This window comes from Dromaius novaehollandiae, chromosome 1 (genome assembly GCF_036370855.1).
Source record: "Dromaius novaehollandiae isolate bDroNov1 chromosome 1, bDroNov1.hap1, whole genome shotgun sequence".
In the NCBI taxonomy this organism is placed as follows: Eukaryota; Metazoa; Chordata; class Aves; order Casuariiformes; family Dromaiidae; genus Dromaius; species Dromaius novaehollandiae.
The window spans coordinates 9,887,863-9,914,793 of record NC_088098.1 but is presented as its reverse complement, the minus strand read 5'-3'; the positions used below and the strand labels follow the sequence as shown (position 1 = coordinate 9,914,793).

The following is a 26,931-nucleotide window of genomic DNA, read 5'->3' as shown; positions in this document are numbered from 1 at the left end:
ATCAAACTAGTTGATACTATAAAGACTTTTAAGATACAACTTCTATTGACAGACATAATAAAAGTAGACATAATAGAAACAGAAGCCTTGTAATTAGCTTTGTAAATGCAAAGCTTTATCTTTGCAAAGTCTGCGTTTGAATTTACCAATCTTGCAATGACAAAATACAAGCAGACAAGCATATCCTTCAGTAGACAGATATTAGATCCACGTATGCTCCAAGTCTTCTAGATGACAGTAGCAATACACTGACACTTCAAAATAGGCTCAACTAATGACTGAACATGAATTTTGGGAGGCAAAAATGCAGTAAAAATACACATTTGTTCAATAAAATGTTACCTCACAGACAAGGGTTATTATTGACTAGAGTATGGTAACAAAATGTTTTTCTTTGTAAGAAGATTGGCCTCACCAATCCTTTCATTCAGCGGAGGAAAAAGTAGACAATCCTCTCTAGTTCCTAAAATATGCAGACTTGATTTTAAAGAAGCCAAAAGTAAATGTGAGCTAACAGATCCAGTCTGCCTAACACTGGTACCCAGCCTGAGCATTAGACACCTAAGGAAGCAACTTTTTTGAAGTAAGTGCATAGGTTCCCTAGATAGTTACTGGAAAAATGTAGGTGCCTTTTGATGGAGCTCCTGCCTGCTTTAGACAGGATTTTCCTTTGGAGTTCTTTCAGCTGCTTGGCTGAAATTAAATAAGCACTTGTATTTCCTAAAGTTCTAGAACGACACAATTAATATTCTAGCATAAAATCAAACTGGAGTAGTGCAATGTCAGATCAGTAGTGTGAACACCTATTTATTTGATGCTTTAATGATTTAAAGTAGAAGATGAGAATTAATCCTTTCTTTATAGTTCTGTATTTGGTGGGGCACTAACAATGCATGAAGATGAGTCCCTTTTTGAGGGGCTGGAAAGATTAGAGCAGTGATTATATAATAAAATGAATTTTAAATTCTAAAATATTTAAATTTGGTAAGGGAAGAGTGATTGTGTTTGTCTGCGTGTATATATAAAAATCTAAGGACATAAAAAGCCATCTAAAAATTGGTGACTCAGAATGGGTAGCAATGTATATGTAAATTCAGTACATAATCTCATTGTTGCAGGAATGAATTAAGTTTCAAACTAGGTGTGTAAGCGTTCTACTTTGATCCAACTAGTAATCTGGGCCAGATCTGGAATACTGCATGTGGCTCTAATGCCCACTTACTGTGGATATCGGAGAAATACCATAAATGGACCTGTTGTTTTAACTCTTTAGTAGCCATCGGTGTGGTATTTGCAGTAAGATAACACTGGAAATAACATATAACAACCATTAGTGATACAGTAGGATAACATTAGCAGTTGTTACAGGTAACCTGGTTAACGTAGTATTAGTTACGTCAAGTGGAAATTAGAAGAGCAGAAGACATCAAAAGAGATGGAACCAAGTTGGGACTCTCCATAAACAAGTGGGAGTTTATATGCTGTGTGCATAATATAACTTTTATTTAGGTTGAAGGTAATGTGATTGTATCCAATTATATGGTTTAAGGTGATGACAGAGGAGTCTGGTAACCAGTGTTCCTTTATCCTTGAACCTGTCTGTTTCTGTAATCATCATATGTACATAATTTATTAGCATACGTCAGCTGTATCTTATCTGCATTTTATTGTTCTTTACTTACTGCGTGACTAAGTTAAAATCTTTTCATCTTTTATAAAATCTAGCTTCTTTCGAGCCTATTTCCGTAAACTCATACTTTCCCATCTGGGAAATAATCTGGTGTTAACAGTGGCAGGAAAATTGGTCCCCTATAGGTGAATAAAGGGAAGTATTTAGCAAAGCTGTTGTCTTTTTCAAATAAAGATTATCTCTGGAAAAACAATTAAATGCATCCTCCATGGAAGAAGCTTCTGAGGAAAGACACATCTGCTCAAAATATCCACTAATAAGCATGTCGCTCTGGGAGGTAATTTTACAAATCTTCCTCCTGATTCAGTCAGGACTTTGACCCAGGTTTTGTGTATTCTAGGTGTTCTAGCATAGCTTGACATCTTTTTCATGAAGAGAATGGGAGAGCAGTATTCATGAAAGATTTTAACTTAATGCCAGAAGAGAAAATCTTTGTTAAACATGATACATATCCTTATTGCATCTATAGTTTCTGCCCACCCCAAACCATTCTCTTACCAGTTTTTCATGTTCCTTCTATTTCTTCTTTTTATATAACTATAGAGATACCTTGATACAACTGTCTTACATATTTGACTACATCTTTTCTGTAGTGAATGTTTTCAAGTGGTGTCTAAGACCAATTGTCTTGCAGATTAGTTTGCATGCAACAGGTAATCTGAAAATATTCAGTTTAACCAGAATTTTTAATTTGATTTAAAATTTTTCCTGGCAATCTATTGCAAATATTTTGTTTGTAAACATTATTAGGTTGCCAACCAAATGTATACTTAAGTGAATTCTACGTGTGGTGTCTCTGAAGAAGTTAGAAACAAGTTGCTAATCCTAATGTTTAAGAAGGAATAAGACCTTTTGAATTCTTCATATGCTATGTTGTAGCTGGCTCTAGAAAATGGAAAAAAAAGTAAAGTAACTTGTATATATTTTTTTAAGGGGAGGGGTTAACAGTTGCTGTTTTCTAAAGCAGAAAGGAAGTGTTGTTCAAGTAATGTTGAACAGTACTGTCTGCCAGCTTGATTTCAGGTGACCCTGCCTGAGATGATCCTGACCCTACAGGAGGAAGATTGGTTTGCGTTTCCTGAGTCTACTTACTGAGATGTATGGTGACATCTCATCTGCAGAGGAACAGAACATTGTTATGTCTTAAGAGACTGATTAGGACAGGGAAATTTCAGTGGAGAAAGGCTGTGACTTCTGACTGCTATGAATTTTTCAGATTACTGACCTTTATAACAGTCACAGTATATATCACAGTTTATAACAGTATAGACGGAGGCCAGCTCAGTCTCTGGAATTACTGAGGATCAAGCTGAACTTGATGTCACCTGGGATTAGTCTTTCCTGGGACATTCCCAAAATGTGGTCTCCTTGCCCAGCTGGAGGGTTGTGTCTCTTCCAGGTTGGTGATTCCAGATCTTCCTGTGGCACTTCACAGTACACATTTATTGCACTATTTCTGGTTTCATCAAATGCCAGTTTATTTGATCTGCTTCTCAGAGTAAATTGCCGCCTTTGAGGGACAGGTCTGTTCCCCCCCACACACACCCCTTGGTCTTTGCTCCTCTAGAGACTCTCAGAATGCATGTTTTGGCATGTTCTTCCAGCTTTCTTGTCTTTCATCCTTCTCCCGCTTTTTTTCTGTTAAACACATGATCTTGATGTGTGTCAGTATTGATGGAATAACTTGTTCTGGGGACAGGTTAGATGCTTAGTACCTTGCCTTTCAATTGTCTATGGTCACCAAAGATAGTAACCTTTTTTTGTGTGGCTCCCCCTCTATAGTGTTACACTTCTGATCTCATCTGCATTCAGATGGCCAAGGCAATTATAGTTTCAGAATTTTTCTGAGCTTGGCAATAAGAGCTTGCAGTAAGGAGAGGACTGCAGAAGACCCCTTGGAGGTATTTGGAGAGGATCATATATCCAGATTCCAGTACATCTTGTAGCCTGTTTGGTTCTTGTTTTGATGTATTAAATTCAGCTAGACAATAAGTACTAACTACCTGACTAAAATATTTGCTTGACTAAATGGACTAAATTCTTGTCATGGTGTCCTGACTGGTCCACAAGGGAGGAGAAAACCTCAGACTACAGTGCCTGTTAGATTACCTGCTTGGGCTGAACTCAGTTTACTGTAGTTCAATAGGGTAGTTTCTGCCCATTATTATCTGAGTAGTTTGGAGAGACAGAAAACCTAACTTGGAGGGCTTCCTCAGTTCTGCTGAGGGTACTTCTCCAGTCTGCAGTCCTGAGTACCAGGTGCCCTGAACCTTCCTCATTGTCCTACTTTTGAATGGCTAATCACTGGTACCTTGTAGTAGTTTTTCTATAAAAGTGGCTTTCTTGGCTGTCTTTATTCTTGTTAATGACAAGATCATAGGACAGATAGTCTATTTGTATCTTCAGATTTGTAGAAAGTTAAATCTCACATCCATACTAAGTAGGGATGAGATGCCACTAAAGAGTCTTTTTTTATATAAGGCAACAAGTTTATTCAGGGAGGGATAATTAATCTTTTTAGTGCTTGCACCGGCTTGGGGAAGTCTTCAGGAAGGAATATCACAAAGTATAACTTGTGCTCTTGCAGGCTTCTTTTGTGTCCAAAGCATTTTTGGCTGTTGCAAGTATCTTTTTAGGTTATTAAATTGCTTTGAAAATTCTCCTTTTTACTTTCTTTATGAACTCAGTGTGAAGCATCTAGTTGTATTTGTTTTACAGAGGTTCTGGAATAGTATCACTTTGCAACCTTTTATCTTATCACCTTGTAATGCTCTTATGTAATTAATATTTGCTGCACAACATTTGAACATAGTTATTTGGGTTAACGTATTTGTATTTGATGTCAACATAAAAATTAGAGGAAATATTGCTCCTTGATTATCGCTAATGTAAACATCACTATTCTGGGAATCACTTGGCTTTGCAGTTTATGATCCTTTCTTATGAAAATCACCTTGAACTTATATCTATATTAAATGTCTTTGGAGGAATGGGGAGTTGAGAAGCATTCTTTGTCAGGTGTTGGACTGTTTTCAGGTTAAGGAAGGAAAAGGGCGTAAGTAAGTTTTGTGTTTGGTTATTTACAGCCTTATATCTAATACAATTTTAAATTTGCAATTCAGGACTATACATGTACAATTGGAACTTTTACCTCAAGTCTACAAGAAATGTACTTGTAGCTTCAGGATCGGAGGGAGCATACCTTTAGTGAATAGTCCTTGAAACATTTATTTATGTATTCCATAGTTTATTCAAAAGTATCTGGAAAAAGTTTGTTTTAATCAAATTTGGTTACAGAAAATTCTCAAACCTATATGTGAAGGGCAAAGCAGTTCGAAAGAAATGGAGAAGCAGAAGCAAACTCACAAGAAGGAAAGACACAACTTGCTTTCTGTAGTAATACAATACAGTGAAGATGTGCGTGCTCTTCTCCTAAGGAGAAGATAAAATGTCTTAGCAATTTGTCTTTTCATCAAATTATGCTTGGACGTCTATCTGACCACATTAAAATGCAGTTCAAGAGTGACATAGAATTCTGCTTCATTTGAAGCTCAGCAGAACCCTCTCTTGACGTTTTCCGCAGAGCTAAGATAAAAGCCATTAATTGGTTACTTGTTAGTTAGCAGCCTTTGATTTGTATTTGGCAATTCAAAACCAAAAATCCTTGTATACCTAAATATATACAAAAATACAAGGAATGAACAAAAATAACCAATTTTTTTTCTGGTAAAATATATTTACTGTAATACAGTTTGACAACTTCAGTGAACTGCAGCTTTTTTCCCCACATGGATGGTAGTGATTTAATACTAAAGTAGAATAATGTGGTTGTCTAGCTACAGCCTGCTTATGTAGAGTTTAATTTTCCTATTTTAATTATCAGAGAAGATGTAGAGCTTGGTATCTATTTTTAGTTGATCATAGCAGCTGCATTCTGTGACCTTGGCATCACTCTTTTTTATTTGATAATAAAACCCTCCAGTGTGCTACAAAGAATAACCACGGATTACTTAAGCGTTTTCATTTGAACAATGGCCAAGTTTCATTTAAATCTGAACTATATCGTGCTGTATTTTAATAATATAGTCCTTTTGCATTAAGGCCAGAATGGCTTTATTTTTGCTTTATCTGCAATACATTCAATCTTTTAGAACATTTAAAAATATCAGAGCATCTTTATCACTTCATTTTGGTTTTGTTTTTTCCTGTGTACGTTTTTGGTGGAAAGTTCTTTTGGACAGATTATCTTTCTGAAGCATTCAGTATGCTCTATGGCACTTAAACTTGTCAGGATATTTTATTTCAGCAAACTGCAGCCTTAATTGGTTTCCATACTCCAAAAAATTTTTCCATTGGCTTTGCAAGTTCCTTTAGATTATGTCAAGCCTAGTGACAATATCTTGTTTTCATAGACTTATCTGTGAAAGTAGTCTGTGGATACCTCAGGGTTCGCAAACTATGTGTTTTTGACAGTTAAGATGAGTGCTAACGGTTAGATTAATTACTTATGATTATATTTTATACCGAAATCTATTTAATGAAGGTAAATGGGTGCTAAATCTTTATATCAGATTTTGTTTAAAAACTCAGTAGAGAAGATCTGAATGCATTTTCCCAGTGATAAGGTTTTTTGTCTTGCTACATGCTATTCTTTTGTTACCAGTATACAGAGTTTGTAAATTCCAGAAGGAATAGACATAAGGCTCAACTTATCTCATATTACTTTAATTTTGCCTTAAAAATATTATTTTTGAAAATAATTGGGCCAAATGCCAAACTCTTCAGATCAGGAAACATTCAACCTTTTCCTTCCTTGGGTGCAATGTCAATTACTTCAGAAAACAAACTGAAGATGGTGGCATAGGTGACATATAGTGAGCATAATCTAGATAATCTAGTTAATATAACAGTTATTCTGTTTGAAATTATCCTTATGTCCTTGTAGAAACTGGGCATGGCTTTAGGTGAAACCCAGCTAAATACCCTATGCTAATACATCTTTATGACAGCTGTTCAAGTTCTGCCTCATAGATGATGCCCTTTCAAGTGATTCTCCAGAAATGTGCTCACAATTTGCACATGTAATTCCTCCCCATTCATTTTTTCAGCCAACCAGTAGCTCAGAGGCCGAACCTGATGCATGACTTACCTGACAGCTGCAAAGCAGTTAATTTTATTTTGGGTCCTTGGTAAGCAACACTTGAGATTCAGGTACTGTATCAACTCTTCAGATTGTGTGACAATAAAAGCCTGTGAAAAACTGCCTTGATCACCTAGGGAAATTTCCTATACAGTTATGTATGAGGAAGTGCAGAGGGAGTCAATTACAAGATACTCTGTAACAGTCGTGTATGAAAAGATACTGTCAAGGTTTAGTTATGGCTGCTTTTCAGTACGCTGATTTTACAGATTGAGTTGTACTTGAGAAATGCTGGCTTTGGCAATATATGAAAACAATGTGGAATTAATTTAAAGAACAAGTACAAGAAAGCTTTTCTCTCAAATGATCTGACATTCTTCAGTTCACTGAAGCTTTTCTATCTCAATATCCCCTTTTGTGAGCTTTGCATTAATTTCCTGGTACTATCCAATCAAGCTATCTTTACTATATCATCTTCTCTTGTTTCAAATAATGTTAGTATTTCATCTTAAGATAATTTTCTGTCTTTGGGGTGAAGAAGTGTATCTAAAAATCAGCCATTGAAGGAAATGCCCAAAAAAAGCATTGTCAGCCCAAGATGTTTGGACTTTTCCTATAGCTTTGCAGCAAGAGTTTCAAAAATAGCTACTGCCAAAGACCTCTTAGAAAATGGTATATATATCTTAATATTTCAGCTACATTAAAAAACATCATTTGCATGGTAAAATATGTGAGATGACAAGACTGATGCCAATAAAATGGAAAAGTCTACATTACATATTCAGGGAAAACTAGGACATATTGGGTAACACCTATTGCCTTGAAAAAAAATTAAAGCACTACTTGGTCATCAAATTTTCTTTGAGATGGGAAGGCTGAGGATGGATGGATAGTCTTCAATAGTAATCAGACCAAGAAGGATTTTGATGGAGAATTGCTCATTTTATCACTGTAAGTTCTCATTCTGGAGTAAATGAAAGAAATTTGTCAACTTCAAATATAATAGGGAACGTCCTTAGCAGCACTGTTGAGCTGTGTATAAGGGAATGGAAAATGATTAAACGGGGCTACAGATTTTGGGTTGCGGAGTTGTGTAGTACTGTGTGTATTGTAACTTACGTGCATCACTTTAAGGGGGATCAGTGTATACATCTGAGATTCTGTTTACTTGAGAATCAAATGGGAAAATGGTTTCATTAAATGGTAGTCAGTGAAGAACTTCATGAATTTTGACCAGTGTTATGGGCCTGTAATCTTGTCATTTCTGGTTTAATGCTAACTTGCTGCTTTAGCTAATTGTAGTGTTTAATGATGTGTCTGTACCAGAAAAGAAATTAGTTTTGTTGATGGAATGTAAAATTGTGGGTCAGGAAAATGAAGTTAGTGGAGCTTATGAGCATCGTTGCTGGTAAAGCAAGGCATGTAATGCTGCTTTTATACAAGTGAACTCCCTCTTTTCTGGCATAGAGAGAAATCCAAGGGAAGCTCTTCTATCTTTCTTAGTTCATATTAAGTTGGAGCAAGACTCTTTTTGCTCAGCTTATCTTTACTAATTCAAGCAAATAACCTATTCTGAAAATAGTTAATTTTTCATGGAAGTCTAGAGACCAAACAGTTCTGAAATGACTCTTGATCAAGTTGTTCCAGATGTGCTTTGTATCCCTCCTTTTGTCTTTAACTTAATGTAACACAAAAAAGCAGCGTACAAACAGAGAGGAGGAGGAGGAATTTGAGGCACACCCAAGCCCTTCGTGATAGGACTCAAGCAGACAGTGGAAGAGGGTGCCTGGGAGAACTACAGGGCAACAAGATCAGGAGGCCTGTTTTCAACTAGCCTCTGTCACTCTTCATAAAATGAATTGAGTTCACGTACATATTTCAGAATGTCTCCTTTAAAGTATTTGTTTTATAATCAGCTGAGATGTTATGTTAATAGCAAGTTTGTCCTTTGTTGTTGTCTATCCATGGCTCTAAACAGTCTTGTTAATGTTTTGCCAGTAGTAACAGCCTCTCTCTGTCTTGGTAGCTGTCTGATTAAAAAGGATTTGAAAGACATGTTGCTTTTATTTCTGATGATGCAGCAGAGATTTCTTGGAGTTCCCATGCAGTTGCTGAAATTCATTAGGCCCCTGTTAACTCTTGATGTCAGTCTGGGTTTCCTCCATGACAGATTTATAGGAACAAGGGAACTGATAGTAGAGCTGCACACTTTCTGACTGTTCAAAATTGAATGGCAGTCTGTGTTTGGATGCCAGACTTCACCTACAAACTCTGAAGGCTGTTTCTTTATGTCAGTATGTAGTTGATGGTTCACTGAGATTCCCCTGCCACCCCCCACTTCATGAAACCTGTTAAGTCTCTAAAATGCAAGAACTTTTTCATTCTCATTCCTCATCTCAGTTAGTCATGTAGGATTCACTATTATTATTATGGAAGTTTTGTTCAGATAGCCTGAAAGCACAGGGCCTGAGGAACATAATCTGCATATCATCCTGCTGGTCCTTATGATGTGAGATTTGTTTTTGGCATGCCTTCTTCCAAGTGTGCCAGATACTCTCTGTTCTCCCAGGTTTTACGCAAAGGCAGCAGAATACTGTCACACTGGTCTGTCATCTAGCAGGTAGTGAGAGAGTTTTTATCTTTTTAGAAGCCTCTGCTTTCTGGCTTTTGGGGTGTAGTCTTGAATTCATTTGCAAATAAAAGCCTATTTCTCTGGAGAGCACCATGAGCACCTTGGTCCAGCTCTGCAGCAGTAGACTCAGAACCTTCTCCTGAAGATAAGGTTAGACTGCAGGACATTACCGCCCTTGGGAATAAAGTAAATGGCAGACCTTGGACTGTACCTTCCTTTCATGATCCAACAGCCTGAAGAAACTGAAACTCTCCTAAAAACACTTCATCCTATTCTATTTCCGTTCTTGTCACAAAATTGTTTTGCACCTCAGCTGTTACTGTATTATTAGTCTTATGTAATGAAAGGAATCATTTTTAAAGGCTCTGAATGAAGATGACTAATTCCTGTTTATATACAAGTCCTTAGTCAGCTCTGCAAGATGTTTGTAGTAAAATATTCTGTATTTAATCTGAAAGTAAACTGACCATATGCAGGAAGAGCTTCTTGCTTTTTCAAAATAGCTAGGGTTTTTTTTTTGTTTTTTTTTTTTAACCAATGCTTAAGATGAACTATAATAAGTGCTATGACCTTGCTAGTATGCACTGTAACTTGTATCTGTGTTCTACTGGGAATGTTGTGATACACCTCACTTCAGCTGAACCTGCCTCATTAGTCTTACGGCTATGGAGAAACTATCAAATACACAAATATCAAAATCCTCCTGGAGATGAGGGGTGTGAAGGGAGATGTTTGATATCAAACAGGCTGTATTTTAGTTTTATATAAGGCTTTTATAACAAATCTTTCCTAGCTTTATTGAAAACTGATTTCTGTGTGCTGATTTCCTCTGAACCACTTTTTGTTACGAAAAAAGTACTGGAGTCCTGCCACAAGAGGGCCTGAACATCTTAGAGATTCTCTGAAAAAGTGCGTCTGGGGAAGGGTGAGAGCAATCTTTAAACCTGCAATGAGGATTAGTAGAGGCCTTAATGTGTGTCTTTGTGATATTTTGAAGGACTTACTGACTGTTTGTTGATTTAATTCCTGCTTGCCCCATTAGTCACATTTGATAACCACTGGCTGTATGCAGTAGAAGTGCTGCTCTGAGTTCAGTATTGATATCAAAACATTACTACATTTATCTAAAATATTGTCAAAATATAGAAAACTTACACATTTTTTTTCTGCAGTTGCCTTGTAGAAGGAGATGCTAAAGAAGAAATCTTGCAGCCTCCAGAGCCTCAGCCAGTACCACCAATCTTAACGCCATCTCCTCCTTCAGCCTATCCAACAGTAACTACAGTGTGGCAGGACAATGATAGATACCATCCAAAGCCAGTTTTGCACATGGTTTCCTCAGAGCATTCAACAGACCTCAATGAGAATTACAACAAATCAACAGAACATTCAGGGAAGAATGAAGCTAATGAACGTGCAGAGAAAAGGCTGGAGCGCAACTTAAGTTTTGAAATCAAGAAAGTACCTCTTCAGGAGGGACCAAGAAGCTTTGATGGGAACTCACTCTTGAACAGGGGACATGCCATTAAAATTAAGCCTGCTTCATCCTGTGTAACTGATAAGAGCTTTAAGCCACAGGAGCAGATTTCAGGGGATTCATTTGTAGATGCTTCTCAAAACTCATGTATGGAATGCAGTGTGCCACAATCTAACACAGCCTTAATACCTTCACCAGAAAGTCTGCAGAGTCAGCAAGTTTCTGATACTCCACCAAGACCAGATCGTTTGCCTCTAATAGAAAAGGGACAAGCCACGTGGTCACTGCATAGGCCTGAAAATGCACTGCGTACATCTATGTCTGAAGACGCGTCTTCAGACATCTTATGTCATGGTGTTAAAACAGTCTCTCTAGTATCAAACACCACAGTTGAACTTCCTTCCAGTGATAAAGTTGATCATTCTACTATTGCTGTTCGAGCACCCCTCTGTTTTACTAATCCTCTTCATTCAGATGATTCTGACACAGATGAGATAAACTTTGACGGAGCCATGACCAAAAGCCCATCCAATATTTCAACCGCAAGTGCCACAGTTTCTGCTGCCACTAATACTGAAAACGTTTCTGCCAGAAAAGTATTGCCAATGTCTATTGCTAGGCAAGACTTAACAGCCGTAACATGCTCTGAAGATGGCAAAGGTAGGTTTCACGGGGTTTCAGAAGTGTTACTTTTTAACATGGTTGCATCTGTAGCGTTGGAGAATGTAAGCTGCTTTATAGTGCAATTTTCTAAATGTAAATGTAAACAAACTATGTAGTATGGCAGCTTCAGAAAGGGTCTAACTCGTTTCCTCCCAGTTTTCCTTTTGCCTGTGAACTGTGTCTGATACATTTCTGGCACTATGAACTTGAAAAATTGCCTCAAATTGCTTTACTGAAAGGTATGAGTGCATTATTAATTGCTTGTTTCTGTGTTGACTAGTTGCCTCATTTTTTTTTTCCTCATGCAGCAGTTGGCATTTCATTGCACCACTTTGTTTTCATGTGTCTATGTAATAATGGTAGTTTTGGGTAAATCGGGTTTGGACAAGTGTTCTTAAAATACACAAATATCAGCAATTCACACTTATTGATTGCACTGGTCCTAAAAATGTAGATGTAACATCTTTCATCGTACCGGTCTTTGAAGTTCCTCATAATTTGACTCCTGCATTTTAATAGCATTGTAAATAGGTTTAGCTCTACTTTCCTCTTTATCCCTCAAAATGAGGCAAGACTCTGGTTCTGCAAAGAGCACATCCTATATTGAAGGTAAAATGGGTCCTAAAATGCACAGATTTAGATTTCATTTAGGCTGGCACATCTAGGTCAGATGGAGGACATAACGGAAAAAACTAGGCTGCATCAACTCCTTATACAAAATCTAACAAAGTAGTAGGGCTGTGAAGCTTAAAGGATAACATATACTTCTGTATTTGGATCTGATTCTTGCACTAGGAACTCCTCAGAGTGATGACCTTACCTCAGGTATCTGTTTAGGTTATGTCACTTCTTCTGATGTAAAATTTGGGTTTCAATTTATGATGTGACATCCATCTGTGAGGTGCAGAGTAGGCTTACTTGAAAATACTTTTTGTGAAGTAAGTTTTCATTAAAAGACAGAAATACCAGCTATTTCCAGCTTTAAAAATGATATGTTTCTGTAGATTAGCTGATACTAATTTATTTTTATACATGAAACAATGCTTGCACATGCATGTCTTTGCAATTTTAATCCTGAAAATCTTTAAAATCCTTTACACAGCAGAGGCCAAGTCCTTTACTTCATAGCTGCCTTAACATTTACACCAAGCAGTCCTCCTTGAATATTTAATATAGTATCTTTCCAGTACTGCCAGATTATTTCCTTCTTTCCCAGGGCAATAACTGTCTGTCACTAAAAATTATTGTTACTACTATACTCATCTCTTTATGTAGATGCTGTAAGAATATACAAATAAAATCTAAATGATATGTTGTAAATATTATGATAAAGAATGAGAGAAGTGTCACTCAAACACATCAAATGCATATCAAAAACATTCTAAAATGATAGTACAGACTTTGTAGAAGATGTGCTACTGGTATGCAACTGACTTCACAGAAATGGCTTAATTTCTTAAGATAGATGAATTTTTTTTCTTTTTATCTTTTTTATCTTGTTACTGAGGGTTTGTCTGTTCCTTTTGTAGTATCGTGAACATATCCCATTTCAAAGTCATGTGGAGGTCTTGTAATCGGTCTGAGATTCAAAAATCTAGGGTTAGATGCTTTTGCACCCATGCTCCTCAGCCAAATTGTACAGAGGCTTTTTCATTTTCATACTGTTTCAGGACTCTTCTGTCTGAAACTTTAGACGTGGGTACAGTCATCAATGAAGCAAGCCTATGAGCTTACCAGCACATTAGTTAATGATAACTGCTGGTTTGCATGATCTTACCACATGATTAAATCTTTTTTTTTTTTCTTAATCGAAGTTAAATGCAAAGTAATTGGCTCTATCTTGAGTACCAAACACACTTTCACGGTTAGTCCAGAATAGTTTGCTCCATGGTAACTGTTTGCAGATTTGACAAAGACTGTTTCAATAACTGGGCTTTTTTTAAGCTGTATGGTAAAGTTCAAATACGAGATTTCTGGGAGCAGTCACGCTCAACACAGTGGCTTGTAAAACCTGATTGAGTTCCTGTACCTGCTGTTGGCATGTTGGCAGTCACAGCAAGCTTCATTAGTTTAAAAATTTCTTCTTTTTAGGAATACTGTGTAGAATACAGTGGCCAGATGAGATCTCATTCTCATGGCAGCACTATCTTGGATTGCTTTAAACCTTCAATTTCTCCTCTGAATTTCTTAGTAGGAGTGGGGCTTCTGCTGTCAGAACAACTCATATAATGTACTCTTGAGAGCCAAAAGGAACAGGCTGTGGACAGGATTGATTACTGGCAAGGGTGGTGGCCATCTCCTCTGGCTCCTATCTACTGTTACGGCTATTAAACTTGTGCTGCAGTGTTTAACTAGTTTACATCTGTGATGTGGGGAGCCAGCCTGGATGGGATCTGAGATGGGCTTGGCAAGCAAACTGAGCCTTTGGGTTTTAGAGAAGTGGTTCATATGAAGCACCCTAGAACTAAATGTCACATACTGCAGTCCTGAAAAGCAAGTTGCTTAATATTCTTGCACTGTGCAGTCTATTGGCGTGCCATATTAAGGGTTCAGAGGTAGGTATAGATAGAGTCAATTAAGAAAATAAAACAAAAAAAAATCATTGCTTGTCAGAAGTAGGTTGATATCTTCAGCATAACAGAAGATTATATACGTATTTCAACAAGCTTCTTGCTGTGGTTTGGGAGCAGTAACTTTGGCAGCTTCACCCATGGTTCAGTTAGTAGGCACAAACTGTGTATAGTTGTCATCAGTATCTGCAGAACAGTTCAAGAAGGCAGTGTGTTCTGCTGCACCTAACTGTTGTATTTGCAGCGGCTGCAAATAGACATGTAAAGAACTGCAGTTAAATTACAGTAACTGCTGTGGTTATAGTTATTAGCACTTAGCTCAAGAAGCAAATGGTACCTCTCCAGCGTAGGTTCTTCTGTTCACATGCTGTTGCTGAAAGAATGAAGAAAAAGTATTTATTGGAGATGCTGAGTTTTCCTCTAAATGCTTAGACTAGAAATGTATTCTCTTTTCCCTTCCTCTGTCACACAAAAACTGCTACTTACCCCCCTAATGGGAAGGTATCATTGTTCCCAAGGAGTTAGCATGGTAAAATAAAATATTTTTGTAACCGTTCCTATTCTCTATTTGCTCTAAACTTCCTACCAAGTTTAGCAAGATCTCACATATCAAAAAAATCAACTTGCAGAAATTTAGGAGAGTAACTTAAATGTGTTTTTAACCTATATAAATGTGATATTTGATTTAGATGCTGATACTAGTGAAGATTCCTCTCCCCCGCTCCCAGAAAGAACACCAGAATCATTTGTATTAGCAACTGAACAGAGTGAGTTTCTTCTTTTAAGTTGTGTGATAGTTGGGAATAAAAGGTGAAATGCATTTCAGTATTGTATTTGAGTGCTTCTGTTGTTTTGGTGAATCTGAAGGTGTCTGAGCAAAGTGAGATACTGAACAAAATCTACCATGTTTGATGGCTTATTTTGAAGTTGGTTGAGAACTTCTACAAGCCCTTGAATGCAGCCAAATTGTTCTTCTGCTTCTGAGAAAGGATAAACCTACATGACTTTTTAAGTATATTAGAAACTTCAGTATTGATTTCAGTGAAGATGATTTCCAATAACAGTATGGAAAGCAGATAAAATATTTCCAGTTAGGGGGTTCTCTGGCCATTTTAGGTAATATTCATACTGTTCCCAGTCAGGGAGCAGGGAAACATATGAATGGTGCTTATCAGATTCCCCTTTCCTGCACAAAGAGTGAGGGAGAGGGGAGGGTGAAAAAGGAAAGATTATGGCATTTCATGCTAGCAAACAAGTCCAGTTTAACACTGTTTACTGTGCATCTGTCTCCAAAGGGTAATTGAAAGAGGAAAATTGACACCTAGATATCATGTGCTTTTATCTTCATGTTTCATTCATTAAGCCAGGAATGGCAGAGTATTAAGGATGATGAATGAAAATTAAGTGGTAGATCAGGTTGGTGTTTGGTTTCTTCAAAAAGTTAGTGTGTGTCATAGATATTTGCTGAGGTTTTTCGTTTAGTGTCACTGTATGAAACTTTTGCAGAAACTTTTGGCCAGACAAGTTAATAAAGATATCTTTCAATGTAAACAAAAATTGAAGTATTGTAAATATTTCTGTGATCATGGTAAACCTGGAGAGTTTAAAGCCAAAGTGATCCTTTTTTTGGATGTAATACTGCAGAAGGAAAATAATAGTTCTTGGACTTCTCTTCTGTAAGAAGACAAGAAATAAAGGTCTTTATATAAAGTTGCTTTATAACACATTTCTAATGCTGTTTAAAAGCCCCATCATGGAGAAAACTCAAATATATTGTGTGATTTAAATTTTTGTAGATCCACCCTTGCCAAAGCCAGTTATGATTGCACAGCCTGAGTGGAGCATACTGCATGATCAGCATCTCCCTGAGCGAACAGTCTCTACAGTAAGTATAGGTGACAAATATGTGCTGATCATTCTTCTCTAGTTTGGCTGGGAGTTATAACAAAAAGCCAAATACTTATATGCAAAAAGCTGCAGCTATTGATCATCTGTAGTTAGACAATCTTTGCTTCAGCTGGTGAACTGATGTGTTGAGAACATCTGTTTTACTAGAAGACAATCTGTTTCTCCAAGTCATCTTTAGTATCCCTTAAATTATGGTTTTAATAAAAGGTGTAAATATACTGCTTTTACAGAGCATAATCTCTACCCTTAATGTATAGCAGCTTAAACTTAGGTCATAGGATAATTCAGGCTGGAAAGGACCTCAGTAGGTGTCTAGTCCATCCTCCTGCTCAAAGCAGGGTCGGCTATGGAGTCGGACCAGATTGCTTAAGGCTTTGTCCAGTTGTGTCTTAAAAATGTTCAAGGATGGAGGCTCCATGTAGTCTCTGGGCAACCGATTCCACTGCTTGAAGGTTTTTTCCCTTATATCCATGTTTATTTTAAACAATCCCTCTTCAGCCCATCAGATTTCACATTTCACATGTCAGTCTGCTTCTTTTCTCGTTGCTCAAAGTCATCCAGTATAAACAGCAGGCAAAACTTCAGAAGAATATGAATCCTCCTTGTAGTCCTGTGTTTTTCAGCACCTCCAAAACACCTTAACAGCTGGCTTCATTAAAAAATTAAGTTGGCAAAAAAGGTTGATATGAATTTTCAAGGACTGTGATCTAGTATGAGAGGTAAACTACTTAATTTTGCTGATCGTAATGTGACATAATTTGTTTCTTAATGAAATTTTAATTAAAGGTTCTGATAGTAAATTTTATGTTAACTACTGTAGCATCATTTTTGGCAGTGTTATAGCAAGTCATGAAGGTGGGAGTAAACAGATATTTCCCAAAATGTATTATATTTTTGAAGATGGTTTTCTTAAGTTTCTGGTGTTCTTTCAGTATTTTGGAAGCATTTTATAGAACTATTTTAAATATTTCTCATTAACAGAGTTTGAAAACAGCTTCACCTGTACTACCTGGTAAGTGACTGAAATTTTTTTTAATGAAAAAGACTGCTTTTTCCATTTTTTAACTTGTTGTCAGTAACCCCTTAAGAGTAAAAAGTTCAAGTAACAACTATTTGAATTGATAAAGTGTTTTGATAGAAGATTAGAAATTAACAGGGGGGCTTTTTCTGGAAATTCACAAACATTTTATGATCCAATCTTGAGATAAATGTATAAATACGTGATTACTTTAGAAGCTACTTCCAATGAAGGATGCTTTACTTTCATTAGCAAATCTTTAAAAATTGCAGTAATCTTGCAAGAAGCTAATGTTGTACTTTTTCCTTAATTTTTCCTTCTGAATAAAACTTGTCTAAATTTGGCCTTAGCTCTCAAGTATCTTTAAGTATATTTTCAAAACACTAGCATTTCTCTGTTTTTGAAGCTTCATTTTTCCAATGCCAAATAGGTCTAATTTGAAAATTAATGTTAAAAAGAAAAAATTAATGTTAAAAAGAAAAATTTTTGGTATGCTAAAATAATTAAGATTGAAAATACTGAATTCTAATCTATATAATAATATTTTTCAGCTTAAAGTAATGCAAAATACTGTTTATCATGAGTCTTAAGCTATCTTAAGCACCTAATTCAGTTTAGAAAGAACATGAGCAGATGTATTTATACTGGTTTATTAAAAGGTACTGTCAACTCTTGCTAGAAATAGAAACTACTTATGATTTTAAGAATCCCTTCAAGCTTGTTTAAAAAATTAAATATCTGGCAAACAGGCATGCGTCACTGTAATTGCTGAACATCTGCATCATTTACAATTTTGAAGTGTGTTATCAAAAAATGAGTAAAATTGCTTTTTAACTTTTCTGTAAACACTATTTTGTGCAAGTTGTGTGTTGGACTGAGCTTGACTTAAAAATACCATTCACACAAAATACTGACTAAATGAATGTTACATTAAGAGGTATGTGTATGTTTTCCAGATCATCCTGAAATAAGCAACAAAACACCAACTGATGTTTTACCTCGGATTTCTTTTTCTGGTTCCACTGATACAAGAGGTCACATTTCAGAATTTCCTGCAGAAATAACAGATATTGGTAATTACAGTTCATTCAAAATTGACCACTTGATAATTTAAACACAGATTGTTTCATTAACAGTAATATTCTGGATAGCTGCTACTACCACCCCCTTCAAGCTGTTCAGGTGTAGAACCCGGCCAAATAAGCTTGCTATGTCTCTTCAGCATCACTTGTAAGAATTATACCCAGAACGAGTGATTTAGGCATTTTCATTCATGTCCTTATAGAGTTTATGAAATTCAGAATTAGTCAGTTAGGATGTAATCACTGCAGATCTTTGAAAACCTTCAGAAATAAGACCTTGGAAAATTACTTTGGTATATAGAGAAGGAAAAATCAATAAACTATAACAAAGGCTATAATACTGTATTTATTGAAGAGTACCTTCCAAGTGATATTTAAACAGTGAAATATAAGTATATCCAAATTCTTCATGTTTGTATTTCCTGTGGCCATGTTGCCTTAAGAATTCTTAATGCTACAAAGTAGTTTTCTAGCCCTTCAGATAAGCCTCTTATGTTAGAGCTGGAACATCTCTTACAGTGATTCTTCTGACTGTTGCCAGCTTTCGAGAGATTGCATTGTCTAAGTTGACCAAAGTATTAAATATTTTTGTTTCATTAGGTTTTGGTAACCGCTGTGGAAAGCCAAGAGGACCAAGAGAGCCACCCTCAGAATGGACATGATCTGAGAACCAATGGACATACTATCAATAAATTATACTGGAAAACTCAAGTGCCACTGAGAATTAGAAAAATAGTATTCCACTCTTTCGGGGGCAACTAACACAGAGCAGTGTAGATCTAACTACAAAATGGTACACTTTTACAGTACATCCCACGTAAAACCTTAAACATCATTCACAGCAGTGGATTCCAGTATTACCACTTAACTTTTTGCTGGGGCCATCTACCTGCCCTATTACACTTAGGAGAAAGTATTACATATGATTGATTTTGTAACTTCAAGTATTATTGCCTTAATGTCTTTTAACCCTGTTACACGCTGCTTGTAGACATATGTTAATATAGTAATACTTTTGACAGATTGTGTTTATGGACTACTTTTTGCTAATGTTTGATTACCATGTATGCATTATTTTGTATATGTACAGGGCAAGTAAGTATATAATTTGATAAAGTTGCAATCATAAAATATTAACAGAAGATGTAAGAAATCTCTGCATGATCTAAATTTTTGTGTACCTTATTTGTAAATTATTTGCCCTGAAGTTTTAGAAAATAGTTTCTGGGGTTTTTTACAAAAATTGCTGGACACACACAGCCAGAATTGCAGGTTAGCAGAGATAAAGATTGTAATACATTTTGTAAATTGTAAGCAAAAGGTTATTTTTATATTATATACTGTTTAATTGTCAGACCTAATTTGTTCTGGTTTTCATCTAGTCACAGAGATTCAGTAAGTGCCTTGGAACAATATTGAATTCTCTTAGCCTGTGTATGTTACTTCAGTGTTTTGAGTTCATCTGGAATTAGATTATCAAAAATATTTGTATGTTTCTAGTATATTTGACCTGCCAGTAAAAGAGAAACCATTCTACATAACCAACACTCCTCAGTTTTCATTTTAATGTTTCATCAGTGGCAATCTATGGAAAATTTATCTCTAGCAACTTTCTGTATAATAAGTATTTTATAATTTTAATATGGTGCATTTCTAATTTGGGTAAACCAGGACACATTGGTAAAAGGACTGTTTAAATACCACTGTCTTCTCACACTGATAAATCTTTTTGTTGTTCAGCGAGTGTGTATGTAAGAATGCAACTTATATGAAGGTTCACATAGAGCCCCTGCAGCTGCACTGTATCTTGGCAATTTATTATGCCAAGAGTTAATCCTTATAAGGATTCCTCGCTTAAAATTTTCTGTAATAGAATCTTTAAATTAAAGAAACTCCAAAATCTCTTTATGGGTGTTTTTACTCTTATGTATTCAGAAACAAACTAAAATAGAGTAAAGGGTGGCAATAAGGCTTAGTTTATGGATTTAGTACATAAATACATTGACTTTCTGGAATTTTTTTTCAGTAACTACTTAAGAAATTCTGGCTAGCAATAATGCCAGAAAAGTAAAGAAGAATGTTTAGAGGAGAAATATTTATTTCAAGTAGTGAATTTACCCATATGTGGAACTATCTATTAATCTGAACTTTAGCCATGGAAAGATGAGGTGTAATCCACTACAGGGAACTTCAGGGCTTGTCTGCTAAGGGAGATTTACACTCAGACATCTGCCTTATGAAATCTTCCACAAGGTACACAACTTGCAATTACTGTCTTTGACTGTGGAGTAATTGGCATGCATTTGGTACCTACTACAAGCTGCCTAGCTGGGGAGCTTTTTCAAGGAACTGAATGCCCTATAAATACCTTAACTTCCCATGGATATGGTTTTGCAGGTATTCTTACTGAATTTTTCAGTGGTGTGCAAGTAACTTCTATCATCTGGCTGCCTGCTTTGTGAACGGTTCAGATAGCTGTAATGTCTTGCAGTTGGCAGACGGGGGGGGCCTGAACTCTGTTCACCTGCATATGTGTTAAAGAAGGTTAGCTCTGATTGCCACCCTCTTAAGGACCTCCCGCATTTTTGTAATGTATTACATGCTGTCAGTGTCACTGGAACAGTCTAAATTGTTATAACTTTTTGAAATGACTATTAAGTAAGAAAATTTCCAAATACAACAAGGATCATTTTCATATTTTTCTGCTAGGAAAATGTACAGATTGTAGATATTCCAATTTTCACATTTGCATTTTACTTAGAGCAATGGCTGACAAAAACATCTGTGGTATAAGGGCCATCTGGAAAATATTTAATTACAGTACCTTCAGGTTTATGTTTTCTCTCTTAGATTTGCATGGATTTGTATCGTATTCCAGATTGTTCACTGTAGAAAATTCTCAGGTTTTGTTTGTTTTAGCAGTATGAAACTTGGATTGTCCTGTATTGGCCTTTGTGTCCTTTGACCTCTTTTAAGAACTCACTGTTGTCTGCTTATATTCATCCAAGTTTTACAGTTCCACCTATTCTTTCCTTTCAGGTAAACTGACAGTTTTAAGTGTAAAGCAAAAGCTGCACTCTGTCATTACCTTCTAGATTCACGTTTGTGGTTGGTACACAGATGTATGCAGGGTTGGGTGCTGTATGCTGGGTGATTCCACATCATAACTTTAAAATGTTACCCAGTCTATCAACTACTTCTTCAAAGAAAGTGAATGCTTCTTTGCTGTGGTTTAACTGAAAATGATCAGAGGCATTTAGAATATTCCACTGCAGTTTGCAAATTAACAGTGAATCCAGATCTAGACCAAGTAATCTTTTTCATATGTATTGAAATCCATCGTGGGATATTCTCCCACTAGTTCAGCTGCAGTTTTTCACGCTTTTTTCCCCTAAAAGCAGTCTTCGACTCAAAACTGCAGCTTTGATCAGGTGCACAGCTGACATGATCACTATAGCTCAAAAGCCAGTAACACTATTCAGCCAGGCTATTTTTATTAATAACCACTGCATTGGCTCATATGTTCATTCAGTATTTTTCTAGTATTCTACTTATTTAATGGTCTAAATGTATTAATATTGAATGAAACACCCACTAAATATCTATCACATGAAGAGAAAAAGTTCTCTACCATTTGGAAATGTAAATACCCTTGAGTTGTGGAAGAAAGCTGGCCTCTGCTAATTTCACTGCCTGTTTCTAGTTAGTAGCATTTTTAGGTTTTGTTGTACTGATTTTGCAAGTTGTTTCCTACTTCTTAGTGATTCAGTAGAACATTACTATTTCTTTGTCTATTAGGAAAGTCTGCTGTATTTTCATGTAATTTTCTTTAAAGAAGTTTCTAACTTTGTACAGTTGCTATGAGAAATCTAGAAGGATTTCTTCTGGGGTTTCTTGTATATTGAAGTCTTGGATTTGTTTGGAAACAAATCTCTAAAAGAATGAATGCAGATAAAGTACAATCTCGACAGCATAATGACTGGGCAGTATGCAAGTTCCAGGCTGCTGGAGTAGTTGCATTTCGCTCTAGATGATACTGTCTTTAAGCTGAGTGTTCTGACACTTGAACACTTGTGTATTTGCATGTAAGCATTAAACTACGTGTTGAAAGTTGTAATTCTCGCTGTGCCACACAACATTTGTATGAAATGGTGACTTATGCTTTAATATATAAATAACTAAAAATTTCATGTTTTTGAAGGAGTAATGTTACCATTGCTGTGGAAATAGTTTATTTCAAGGTCACTTAATGCAGTGTATCTCATCTATTTCATGTGCTTTTCACATATTTGATAGTATTGTACTGTTAGCAACAGATGGCTGTTCCTGTATTATTTGGGGGAGATGGAAGGAGAGTTGTCCAGTATTTAAAGCTACTTTCTTCAGACTCTAGCGTGGGCTTTGGGCTGCAAAGAAAGAGCTAGGCAAGGACTGTATCTTAGCGCATCTACTATTCACTGCGCCTGAAGATTGAGTTAAGGTGGTTGGAAGGAGTGGGAGAAGGCAGAGTTAAGATTAGGGGAGATCCATATGGTCTGGACAGTCTTGTGATTCTTTGGCCCAGTGCCAGGCAAGCAACATAGAAGCCAATTGTAGCCGTTCATAATTTATTCAACTCCTGATTAATGTATCTACTTTATGTAAGATAGTTGAGTAATTCTGACAATTGGTCAGAGCAGTTATGATTGTTAAAGCAGAGAAATAACCTGGTAAAAGTAAAGATCATAACACTGGAATCCAGGAGAAAACAATATAAAAGATGCTTTATTATTATTATTTTTATTATTTGCAGTCTGAAAACATTAATTCTTTCTACTGCTAAATCGCAGAAGAAATGGGAGCCAAACCTTAGACCTTCTGGCTGGAAGAAGAAGGGAATGGATTGTTGGCATCCAGGAGCCTTGGACCACAGTGTACTGCAAACAAGACGGTGTTCCTCACAGTCTGATATAGCTGGGTTAAGAAAAGCTTACAAGCACTGGGAAGGAGATCCTAAGATATACTGACCCACACATAAAGGCTTTTTGTTATTTTTATGTTGATTTGTACTTGCAGAGGGGGAATAAATGAATAAAAACTTTGAAAATCCTATTTGAGTTTAGTAACTGACTTGCTGGCTTACAGAACACTGGCATGAAAGGGCTTACATGTAGCAAATGCAGCTGGATCTGGAGATGTGGAGTAGCAGTGAGGTTGGAAAAGCAAGGGCAGTATCTCAGAGATGCTGTCAGAGGAGTTGAATGACACACTTCTGCCTAGTGGGAAGAGCAGAAAGGCAGGACCATTGCCTGAGGAGCATTCGCATGGGAACCTGGGGTACTAAAGATCAATTTGCCCCTGAGAGAAGCATGTGCTAAAAGTAAGAATTCAGTATCATGATTTTTGGCAAGAGAAATAGAGTAATCCAAATATGATCATAAATGTTTAAGTAGTTCTTACAAAGATTTGTTTCAAATTCATAAATTTAACATCTATATTGCAACTGCTTTCTATCCCTATTTTATTCTTAACCTTTCAAAAAATTTCTGACACAGTTAACAAAAGCATAATGCGTACAGAAACAAGCCAACATTGGGTGGTAACTTTTGGGAAAACTGGTGAATTTGCCAGAAAGAAAAATCTTACAGGTAACTTTCCAGTCTCAACTGAAGTTTTTTCAGTTTTAACTTTTCAAAATGATTTGAATATGTAACAGTAATTATGAATACAAGCTGCCTTTTTAATGCAGCAAGTTGTTTGAAATTAGAGAGTTCATAGGTTTTAATATACATAATATATATGGATATATGTTAGCTAAGGCAATCTAGTGTCTTAGGCAATAATAAATGCACAACTATACCTGCAGTTTGTTGCAGTCAGACTGAATTGGTCTGATTTGCTGAGTAACTATGTTTGGTTAAAGTTAATATGTTTAACTGAGGAAGTATTGCCTCTTCTCCCTCCCCTCCAATAAGAGAAATACTTGCAGCTTGATAGACTGAATTGGTTACAGTCATACCTCTTAGGTATACAGTGACTGACTGAATGCTCTCCTGATTTACTTAACCCATTAACAGGGGGTTATGAAGTGAAGTAGTCCTGTCATCTTATCCAAGAAGCTAGTAATGTGGACAGTCATTCAGAGATTCAGTTTATGCTATTGCTGTGTATCTGCACATGGGATGCCCCTGCGTGGTAGGTGTTCGTGGATGCTCCCAGCTCTCTTCCTCTCACCTTCTTTTGAAACTCACCATTTTCTAACTCACTTTCTTTTCTTCCCAACTGCCAGGCAAGCAGTACCTTTTCTCACATAGTTCTTACCAAGTAACTACAATCAAAATAGTGTTCTGCTGTGTCGAATTTAATCTTGACTAAATCATATATCTGAGTTTGTTTTTCCTCATCCTTTTAGCCACCCAGGTGGTTGCTTTCGATTCAATGTTCTTAGTCCAATCTTGCTGGCCAGGATAGTAACTTTTATTTAGGTAGATATGATGCCAGATATGATGGGTGAGAATGGAGCAAATTTAAGAGTGCAAGTGCTTCCTTCTGCTCAAATCTGCCTTTGCAGGCTTTGATGCCATAAACAAGTGACCCTGGCAATTTCATGATCTGACATTGGAATCACTTCTTCCACTAGTATCTGTCCTTTCCTGGCCAGCCATCACAGCTGTTTATGTAATAGAGTTGTAAAGGATTAAAAGCTGTCTAATAATGGTTCATGGCCTTGCACTGTCATTTGCATCAGCCAAACTAGAAAGGGAAATTTGTCATGGTAATTCTGGTCTGTATAAGCCAAGGAGGACCAACAGGTGATAGGTTTATTGGAGGGGTTGCATTGCAACAGGATGGCATGATAGTAAGTAGTGGACCTACTAATGAGCTCCTGTAAAGGTAAGATCTCAGGCTGCAGGAACTGAGGGGAGGGCGGGTAAAGCGAAGCTGGGTCATGTTTCCTGAAGGAATCCTAACGCCAACCAGAAGGGGGAAGATTTGCACTGGATAAGCGAACTCCTGCTACAAATCAAACTTGGCCATTATCTCCCTCTTGCCATTGAAAAGAAACTTCTTGGAGAACAGATGTGTGTCATCTTTCAAATGGTGTCAGGCCTTTTTGGAAAATACATACTGCAAAAGGAGCACGGACGTCATAACTGGATAGGGAGCCCAGACTTTTCTGGGTTTGATGTTGGAGAAATACTGTGAAACAAGTTAAATAGGAAGTTCATACTCTGTGTCTTAATAGCATTTATTTGTACTTTTTTTTTTTTTTTTTTTACTAATATCATTTCTCACCCACACATCTCTAAACTGGAGACAGCAGAGATAGCCTACTCCTAAACGCAGTTTAACTGCAAAGTGTAAATACCTGAAATGATTGTACAGTAATTTTTTTCTTAATATCTTCATGTTTTTCTAGAGCATTATTACCTAAAAAGGGATTTCTTTAGCTTTGCAGGAGCTCGTGGAGTCAGCAGTAGCATGTGAATCAAAAGCTGCATACCTTCCCAAAGCAACTATTTGCTTTGAACATACCTCTTGGCTAGGATGGAAATATGGGCTGACTGACTTCAGCTAGGTGATGATCTGCTATTTCTCAGCTTCCATATGTTATCGAGTGTGTCTGGCAAAACTGTTTATTTAGCTGTAGTAAAAAGCTGCTTCTCTGCCCTTGCTTGTAAATCAGTAACGCAGAAGTGGGCAGGAAGGTGAAGTATGAGCAGGGCAGTACAGCGGAGGAGTGCTGGGTGTTTAGAAAGCAGGAGCAGGGAGTGTTGCAGTAGGAGAAGAATAGTTCCAGTCAGCTGTTAAAATGGGATCTTTTAACAGTCTATCCACTCATTTCTGTTGGGTGCCCCTTTTTACTCATAACTGTAGTTAAACAAATCTACTTTAGAAATTAAAAGATAATTAGCTGGTATATGTATGGATGGAAAAGACATCTTCAGTGGTCCAAACTCAGTGCTTCTGAATTGAGAGACTGATTCCTCCTCCTTGCTCCCTGTGTAGGGTAACTCACCCTTGGCCAGCAGAGGCTTCTGGACTCATCAGGTCAAGGAAAACAGCTGTCTGACTGCTGCATTTGTAGCCAGGCTTGCTTAAAAATGTCCCTAAACTGTACTACACTTAACATTTCCTCAAGCTGAGGTAGCATTTTTGCTAATGATTCCCTACTAATCGTTCCATCTTTGCTCTGCAAATCCCCACCACCACTTTGCCCACCTGTTCTTTGTCCTTATCTTGTCATATGGGACCTGGAAAGCTTTTAAGGTGCTTGCCTGCTTAAGGTGCAGCTTGGGTTACACAGTACGTAGGGACCACTGTCAGGCTTCTTATCTGGGATCCGTTGTGTTAGAGGCTGTACAAAGCAAAAAGGACTTTTTTCTTCCCATAGTCATAGACAGGAGTGCATGGAACTCATAATACCACTCAGTGATAGGAAATAGTTGTGAAGTATCTGCAGTTTGGGCAAGAGTAATTGTGTTTTAAGTGTCACAGCAAAGGGAAGTTCTTTACAAAGGGGTATAAGCAACAGTGAAATGGCTGTGGGAGGATGATGGAGAAAATGTGCAAGCCTGAGGGAGAGCGTGGAAGAAATCATAAGGTTGGCCTTAAAAACTGGAGAGGACAGTGAAGGCTGACATGACAGGTCAGTCAATCATGCAAAAGTTGACCTCTTAGTACTGCATGAGAAGTGAAAGTGAGGCCGTGGAGGACCTAGAAGCTGAAGACAAATAATTGTTTTAAGTGTGATGGAAAACAGCACAGCAA

General features: G+C 36.9%; 1 protein-coding gene across 1 annotated transcript in view; it reads left to right on the top strand.

Annotated features, from left to right (window-relative positions):
• PTPN12 (protein tyrosine phosphatase non-receptor type 12) overlaps nt 1–20,084 on the top strand; it is a 79,742-nt gene extending 59,658 nt beyond the window's left edge. The window contains exons 13-18 of the mRNA XM_064505220.1: nt 10,635–11,599; nt 14,862–14,939; nt 15,969–16,057; nt 17,062–17,092; nt 18,055–18,171; nt 18,781–20,084. Coding sequence (XP_064361290.1) covers nt 10,635–11,599; nt 14,862–14,939; nt 15,969–16,057; nt 17,062–17,092; nt 18,055–18,171; nt 18,781–18,842 — 1,342 coding nt within the window. The 3' untranslated portion in view covers nt 18,843–20,084. The remainder of the gene's footprint in view (nt 1–10,634; nt 11,600–14,861; nt 14,940–15,968; nt 16,058–17,061; nt 17,093–18,054; nt 18,172–18,780) is intronic.
• The last annotated feature ends 6,847 nt before the right edge of the window (nt 20,085–26,931 follow it).